This window comes from Tupaia chinensis, unplaced genomic scaffold (assembly GCF_000334495.1).
Source record: "Tupaia chinensis unplaced genomic scaffold, TupChi_1.0 Scaffold000578_2, whole genome shotgun sequence".
NCBI classification, from domain to species: Eukaryota; Metazoa; Chordata; class Mammalia; order Scandentia; family Tupaiidae; genus Tupaia; species Tupaia belangeri.
The window spans coordinates 3,713,241-3,721,998 of NW_006160094.1; the positions used below are offsets into that span (position 1 = coordinate 3,713,241).

The 8,758-nt window shown below is 42.2% G+C and overlaps 1 protein-coding gene across 24 annotated transcripts in view; it reads right to left on the reverse strand.

Annotated features, from left to right (window-relative positions):
- PARD3 (par-3 family cell polarity regulator) overlaps positions 1 to 8,758 on the reverse strand; it is a 611,947-nt gene that overhangs the window by 268,239 nt on the left and 334,950 nt on the right. For 12 of the 24 annotated variants that reach the window (XM_006158308.2, XM_006158309.2, XM_006158307.2 and 9 more), the window contains one exon: positions 4,450 to 4,600. In XM_006158308.2, the coding sequence (XP_006158370.1) occupies positions 4,450 to 4,600 (151 nt within the window). Of the gene's footprint in view, positions 1 to 2,084; positions 2,485 to 4,440; positions 4,601 to 8,758 lie in introns of those variants that run through there. The other 12 variants (XM_014591497.1, XM_014591486.2, XM_014591496.1 and 9 more) reach the window with 2 other exon arrangements.

The following is an 8,758-nucleotide window of genomic DNA, read 5'->3' on the forward strand; positions in this document are numbered from 1 at the left end:
ACACCATGCATGGTACCAGAAACAAATGAAATGAGGAAAACTGTGCTACTGCTGTGACTTCCAATAAAAGCAACACTTGTTCCATATTCTGTGTCAAATCTCTATGAGACACAAGTATTCTGAACATAATTATCTTTTAAACTCACCACAAATGTATGAATAAGGAAACTACAGAGACAAATTCTAAAATGGATATAACAGATTCAATAACACTTATTCAGAGAAAAACGTTGGAAAAACTTGAAGTTCCAGGCTCTCAAGTGTCAACTTACGACGTATTTTAGCGAGCTATGCCAATTACTGTCGTTATTCTTGTTTTGTTTTTTGGTTTTTTTCTTTTTTTCTTTTTCTTTTTAGTAAGTTAGGACAGTCCAATAATTAGAAAATATTTTTAAGGCTTTCTAGAGAAAGAAATCCTAACAGGCCCACTATAGATCAATTTTTGGTGAATGTCCATTACACTCTTTTTAACTCCATGGTAGAGGAAATCCAATCAAAACCACGACATATGGAGAAACTGTACCTTTGGTCACAATTCTACCCCACCCCACCGAAAGCTAAAAAGCTTGTTCAGGTTCGAGAAAGGTCGGTCTCACGACTCTGAAAAATCCAGATCCACACTGTGGTTCAGAAACATAAAAACTGTGTGGCTTTAATCAAACCCTTTAATTTCTTTGGTCCATACTCCTCTGAATAGAAGAAAGAAGGTCGGAGGACATGGTTTCTTTTTCTTTCTTTCTTTCTTTTTTTTTTTTTTTTGTGTAGGACATAGTTTCTAAGGTTGTTTCCAGAGGTCAACTTCTCTGGTTTTTGGATCTCAGTGGTTACCAGGATGACTGTCTGTCCAGTACTTTTGCCCACAGAGCTGGCCAATTACCAACTGATGCTGCTATAGAAGGAATGTTAGAAATGCCACTAACTCTTAGTGTGGGATCTGAGCATTCCCTAAAGAGGACTATTTTTTAGAAATAGGAAGTATCCAAAAGAAAAAACGAATCACAATGTGATCTTGGGACTTAGTTTCTTTCTTTCTTAAGTGGGGAAGTGCGACCAAACTGGACATCCTCCCACCTCTATGGTCTCTTCCTTCTTTGTATCACAGAAGCCCCTCCCCTGGAAGGTGTTCCCATAGAAATGGGTCCGAAAACATCAAAGTTCCTTTTGGTCCGGAGTCTTATGTGGAGAATATTCTATGTGAGAACTCATTCTGTTCAGAGTAACTCAATAATTTTTTAATGTAATCAGATAGAATTTCAATACGAGATTATCAAATATGTAGTACGACCTCCACGAAGTGATCCTAAATGTTAAAAAACAAGCATTAACTAAATAGGATCTGTCTGAGAAATGTCCATGTACCTAGACATTGTGCATCTAATGAATACGACTGTTACTGCTTTAGGCTAGTGGGAATTCAGTGCTCTCTTATTTTATATTTGGTCTGATGTTTTGGTTGTGACATAACATCAACTACAGGACTTCTAACTTCTGGTGGTAACTAAATTCACAAGTAGCTTGAGTCTTGGGGCCAATGATACTAAAATAAGAACTGACACAAACAGAGGAATTGTCAAGGTTGTAGAACACAAGATAAATCGAAGTAAGCACATACATTTCTCAAGGATAAACTACACAGGATGCCCTGTTTCCCTCAAAATATGTAAAAATTGGCCTTAAGGAAATACCCACATCATACAACATCAATTCTGCCTACCCTCAAACAGTAATGCATCTTTACTATCCAACTCAGACACTAAAAGGGCAAGCACAGGACATTGCAAAGCACAGGGCTGGGGGCCAGCAGGTGGCCAGCAGGTGGCGGGGTAGTTAAGGCGCTGGACTCCACATGGCGGAACATAGCTTGCATCCTGGATCCAGCAGCTTGAAAATCAAGCCTGGAAGGCATGCACGCCCCAAATCCCAGAACAGAGGAGAAAGGATTGTAGCATGGCTATCTCCCCTGGGGGTGACTTCTCACTTTCCCTCTGTGGCTCTTTCTGCCTCTCTCCAGCAACCACGCATGCCCTATGGCAAAAAGCCTTTAAAAAAGAAAAACTAAAAAAAAAAAAAAAAATCTAACTCTATTAAAAAAAAAAAAAAGCATAGAGGTGGGAGGGGAGGCACTGGTGTGGGGGCACACCCAGGATTTTAGGAGCCCATTACTCATCCAGCAGAGGGAGGAGAAAACATGTCAAGGACAGTGCAAAAGATGAGGACGAATAAGGCGGTAGCTAACAAAACCAGGACAACAGACTTAAAGAAAATGCAGGACTCCTCAGCCCACAGAGATATACAGATATATAGAGAAAGATAACTCTCTATATATACAGCATTTCAAAGGTCACTAGGTGAACTGGGGTTTTGGGGTTTGTTTTTAGTTTTAGCTTTTCGCCTTCCTCGGAAGCATCAGGGATTGGAGGCAGGACGCAGGTTACAGGAGCTGGTGGGCCAATGGTCTGATTCAGTATGGCAAGTCCTACGTTCCTATAATAAAGGGGAAATTACAGCGTATCACTAGGTATGCACACAGATCCGGGGACACACGCGCACTCTGTCTCTCAAGGCATCTGAAATCTCATTAGTAAAAAAGAACTTAACAAAGATAAAACTTTACACTAAAGCCAAGAAGGTATGACACACCTGACAGCAGTGAAGAGAAGGGCCCTGACCAAGCAAAGGTCAAAAGTTACACACCAGGGCCAGCAGGTGGTGTGGTGGTTAAGGCACTGGGTCCCACAAGGCCAACTCCACAGTTCAAGACCTGGACCCAGCAGCCTGAAAATCATGCTGGGCACATGTGCATGCATGCCAAAATCATGACAGGAGAATGGAGAAGGGACTGTGGCATGGCCAACCCCCAAGGGGTAATTTCTTACTTTCTCTCTCTCTCTCTCTCTCCCTCTCTCTGGCAAATGCATGCACCCTATAGCAAAAATTTATAAAAAATAAATAAAAACTACAAAGAAAACAGAGATATACCATGGGCAATGCTTTTCTCCTAATTGGAGTTTAATCAAACAAGTAAAAAGGGAAATAAAGACAAAGTGAAACCAGAATGCTAACCTGTCTAAGTTCCACACATAACATGTTAAGAAACTGAGGGACCAGCAGTTGGCATAATGGCTATGTCGCTGGACCCCCATGTAATCAACTGCAGTTCGAGTCCCGGACCTGGTGGCTTAAATTCATGCTGGGCGCATGCGTGTGCGTGCCCAAGATCCCGAGAGGAGAATGGAGGAGAAGGGATTGCGGTGCGGCCATCCCCCTGGGGGGTGATTTCTCGCTTTCTGTGTCTCTGTCTCTCTCTGTCTTTCTGGTGAGTGTACGCGCCCTATAGCAAAAACATCTCCAAAAAAAGGGGAAGAAATGGAGAATTTAGCAATTTCTATACTGGAAGCTAGAAAAATTTGGAAGAGAATTCTACTAGTCGTGTCCTGTATTTCCTATCATGCCTAGTAGAAAACGCTTAGCAGACAGAGATCGTTTCCTCCTCATCTCTGTACCCAGGACCAAGACAGCACCGTATACCAACGAAGCCTCACCATAAACACCTGCTGATCAACTAAGTAAATTCCTGTTTCGATGAAGGTCTATCATGGAAACTTATATTGTATTAAATCTGCATTAAATGTACTCAAAATGGAGTTAAATTCAAGGTTTTCCTTTAAATTAGTCTTGCAAATATACCAGTAAAAAAACTGCTTTGTGTCTGTGTTATATTAACTCAAATAGCTTCTGATGCTTTAAATTTAAAAGCTCTCACTAGCTAATGCCAAGATGAGCCACTCAGTAAATCCAGCCACTCCCGTGGCAAAGCAAGTCTTCCTGACCCGGCTCCGCCAGGAGAAAGCGGGGTGGCTGCAGGCCAGCGCCCACAACCTCCTTCCTGCTGGGGTACTGTGGGTGATGTGGCGGGGGACCCAAAGAAACAATGCAGAAGAGCAGTTTTGGGAATTTAAAACTAAGGCTTCGAAGAACTAGAAGTTGGATGGAAGTATAGCAACGTCCTATTTAGTACAAGGCCAAACAGTGACGTTCATACACGTGAGCCTGCAGGTCTGCACGCATACACTCCCACCCCTCGAAGCAGCACTGAGGTAAGCGACACGCGACTTGTGAATCCTTTTGGTCATAAGTAGATTTGTTTTCTTAAAGCGTGGCTTCCCTTTTGATTTCAAGCAAGCTAGGAATATTCTGATCAATGCAAGATATTTCTTAGGTTCCCACCTCTTCTTCATGCTTCTCACAGGGTTCGGGATCTAAAGCTCACTTAACAAATCAATGTATTGATTTACTCTCTTCACATTAACGCATCTTGAATGATTATTATGAACCTGTTGTTTTTCCTCCAGAAAACAGGGGCCCTTTACATTAATATTACATTAATAGCCTCTCAGCGAACCAGCGGAAGCAGGGCCATGATGTGATAAACAGTTTTACCTGACTCACCCATTATCCTGCTCAGCGCGGCATTTCTCGTGGGTGACTCATCGAGCCCCTCGATCCCACTGTAGAGGGAGTGGGAGATTCTCCGCTCTCTGTCATCCAACACTGTTTCCATTGGCAGCTCAGGTCCGGGGGGACTCCCAGGTGACTTGAGCTACAGAAAGAGGGGGGCAGGGAAGATCAGTACTGGATGCCCATCAGCAGCAGGGGGGAATTATAACAACTTGCCCAAGGCCTGTGTCCAACTGGGTGCCAAATGGACTAGAACTTTTCATCCTGCACCGAAATAATTTGTGATGACAGGTCTGCCTAATGACCAACTTTCCGTGCCCCTTTGGACTGCGTCTCCCATGAAGTTCTGTCAGATTTCAACCACTGGAGGAAAAATATGTATATTACAAGCATTTTTAAAATCTTTTCTTGTGGCTTATTCTTTTCCAACTTGACGGCTAGAATCTGTTGAAGTCAATTTAAAGTGTAGTTTAATTCAGAATTCTTTATTAGATGTTGCTCTATTAAAGGCAGGCTTTCTCAGCAGGGCAGTGGAGCTGGGCTACAGTTTTATACTATAGTGTACGCCTCACGATTAACACACAGTAACACGTGTGCTGGGAGCATTACTCCAGGAGACATCCAGACTCCATTTGTCAGCTCGGGTCAGAAACAATACACTGATGGGGACCAGCAGTTAACATCATGGCTATGTTGCTGGACTCCCTCGTAGTTGACCACGGTTCAAGTCCCGGACCCGGTGGCTTAAACTCACGCCGGGCGCGTGTGCGTGCGTGCCCAAGATCCCGAGAGGAGAATGGAGGAGAAGGGATTGCGGCGTGGCCATCCCCCCAGGGGGCGATTTCTCGCTTTCTGTCTCTCTGTCTCTCTCTTGTCTGTCTGGCGAACGCACGCGCCCTATAGCAAAAGCCTCTCAAAAAAAAAAAAGAAGAAAACAATACACTGAATTGAAATTCATTCTGTTAGAAATGAAGAAAAATACAGTATTATCTTATTGCAACTCTTAAGAACAAGATAGTAACTAAGGGAAGAAGAGCGTTTAGGGAACCAGCAGTTAGCGTAATGGCTATGTCGCTGGACTTCCACGTAGTCGACCATGGTTCGTGTCCCAGGCCCAGTGGCTTAAAACTCACGCCGGGTGCGTGTGCGTGCGTGCCCAAGATCCCGAGAGGAGAATGGAGGAGAAGGGATTGCGGCGTGACCATCCCCCGTGGGGGGTGATTTCTCGCTTTCTGTCTCTCTGTCTCTATGTCTCTCTCTGTCTGTCTGGTGAGCGCACGCGCCCTACAGTGAAAATCTCTCCAAAAAAAAAAAAAAAGGAAGAAGAGCGTTTACAGGGACAAGCCAATGGTGTGATGGGTAAGGCTCTGGATTCCACATGGCTGACTGAATGGTTTGAATCCCAGACCAGGTGGCTTTAAAAACATGCCGGGCACGTGCGCGTGCATGCCCGAGGTCTTGAGAGGAAAATGGAGGAGAAGGGGTTACAATGGTTACAACGTGGCCAGCCCCCACGGGGGTGCTTTTTCACCTTCCCTTTCTCTCTCCCCCTCTCTGTCCTCTCAGGAGAGCAAATGCCCCATAAAAGTTTAAATAAAAAAAAAAAAAGAAGAAGAATGTTAGTAGTATCCAGAACAATATGGAATTTAAGGATATTTCAAATATTTGAATGGAGCCTGCAGAGGCCTGAGTATTTCACAAACACATAACCTATTAAATAATCAAAAACCATATAGGTCAATTTATGTGGTCATAAATGAAAAGACTATGTATGTAGCAGGGGCCAACAGGTGGCGTAGTGATGAAAGCACTGGATTACCACATGGCCGACCACAGTTCGAGTCCCGGACATAGGCAGTACGCTTTCTAGCTTTCTCTCTCAGTGAGTACATGTGCCTTATAGCAAATAATAATAATAAATAATTCTTAAAGAAAAAGAATATATGACATTTCTTTAAAATGGCTGCATCTTACAAGTCATACTCTTTGTAGAAATAATAGCAATCAGAACTTTATACCGGTGAGGCCTTGAAACAAATCTACTTCAAGGAGGAGCAAAGTACACTTGACTTCAATGCTCTGAATGCAGCCCGTGAGGTCTACCCTGTGGACTAAGGCATCCGCGAGGCCGCGCCGCCAGCCAGTCATGCGGAAGGCAGTGCGGGGAGCGGACAGGAGCACAGCGGCGGAGGGGAAGGACTGCACACAGACAGATGAGCCGCAGCCGGCTCCGTTCCCTCGTCTGAGCACATGATTATTTCTGTTAGAAGCTATCATCTGTTTAATACAAATGAGATATTTAATGAAGTTCTGAATTGTAGACTTATCTCTCCCAGTTTGATAAGCACTGGGGAGATTTAATGCATTGAAGGGTCAACACAATTACAATCGGAGGCACGTCCAACTGCAGGGGAATAATAAATTTGCAGCGCCAGTGAATTAGACTCCATAAGGTTTAAATTGTGAAATGAGAACTTGTTTTATTAGGTGGTTTTTTAATTGCAGATTACAACTGACAACTTTACTGAAAAGTAAATTAAATATTCAAGGTCTCTGATGGAAAGAAAGAAAAGAATATTTTCTGAAAGAATACAGTGTCTACATTCCAAGATACTCTGGGGAAGTAAAAACAAACAAACAAAGAAAACAAAACTAATACCTATACCAAGATCACATATGTTTGAGTTTTCTTAAATGAGCACATACATTAAAGAGATGTGCCATCCAAGTCCCCATGTACAAAACCTGCTTGCCATGCAATAATTTATTTTATCAGAAGATAGACAACATATCCTCAAGTTTCCTTAAAATATACATTTATTGAACTACGTAATTCAGCAATTTTGTACATGATAAAACTTTCACAAAGCTCCTTCACAACAAATCCCTAAATATCTCAAGGGGCTCTTTTAGACTTTTATAACATCAAATAAAAATTCCATCAAAAAATAATATATACAGGCTTTCTAGAGAAAAACAGTGAGATACCTGATCAGAAAGAACCACTGTGCGCTGGAACATTTTCATGGGACAGATTCTACCTCCCTACCCAAGCCTAATCTGCATCTCAAAAGAGAGATTTAAATGAAGACATCAATAGTCTTCTACATAAATATTTAACAGAGGATACAATGGCTTTTAATTTCTTAAAAAAACTGATTGGGGTTCACAGTTCCGTTTTAAGTCTTTTGATTTTTGTTGTTGTTGTTGCAAGAGAGTGAGTTTCAGAAAGGGAAATGTGTCAGATGGTGGCTAGGAGCGGGACGGGGGTCAGAGCTGAGGTCCTGGACATGCACTGGCATCCACTGGGGCACAGACCTGCATATCAAAACCATTAACATCCAGCTTCACTGGAAGAAGCCAAAGTAAAACAGAACTGTAATCTCATTTTGTTGTTGAAAGTATGAATCTTTTTTTTAGTCTGACTTAATTTAGTACCAGGTAGCAGAAGCAGTCTGACCCCTCCACAGCTGCCCTAGGGAAGCCCTTCTGCCTAAGACAGGATTAACAGTAACTCCAGGCAGCAGCAAAATAACCACGTTATAAGGAATACAAGTGATAACGTCTTTTGCTGAAGTAATTTTGAAATATATGTCATAGGTCAAAAAAGATCTTTTTTTAATTATTATTATTCTGAATAGATATTTGTTTTACTTTGTGGGTTACTGTACTAAAAACAATAAGCTAAATGAATAATAAAGATTCATGTGAATGAGTATTTATCATGACTTTATTTACAAAAGCAAAAAAGTGAGAATAACCTCAATATCTAACAATAACGGAAATACAGTGTGCTTTAAAAGACATCCAGGGCCGGCCCCATAGTCTAGTGACTAAGGGAGCAGGATCCCACATGGATGACCACAGTTTAAATCCCAGCCTTGAAAAACATGACCACACATGTGTGCATGTGCACCCCCAAATCCTGACAGATGGAGAAACCAAGGGCAAGGGGTTGTGGCATGACCACGTCCCATTTGGGAGTGACTTCTCTCTCTCTCTCTCTGCCTCTCCTGGGCAAGCACATGTGCCCTCTGGTAATTAAGAAAATAAAAAAGGTATTCGAATGACTATATATCGGAAAATTAAGAAATGCTTTTTTAATAACAAAAGTTGGACATCACCCAATGAATATGCTTTCCATTATACACTTGGCATGGTCTTGGGAAAAACTGAAATCTTGGTTGACTTTTAAAACACTAATAGAGTTTCTGTGAGGTTTAGTAAAACTCTCTCTTTATTATAAGCATGCATTAGTGGGTCACATGAAGTTTTTCCCCTAAAGAATACATATCCTACC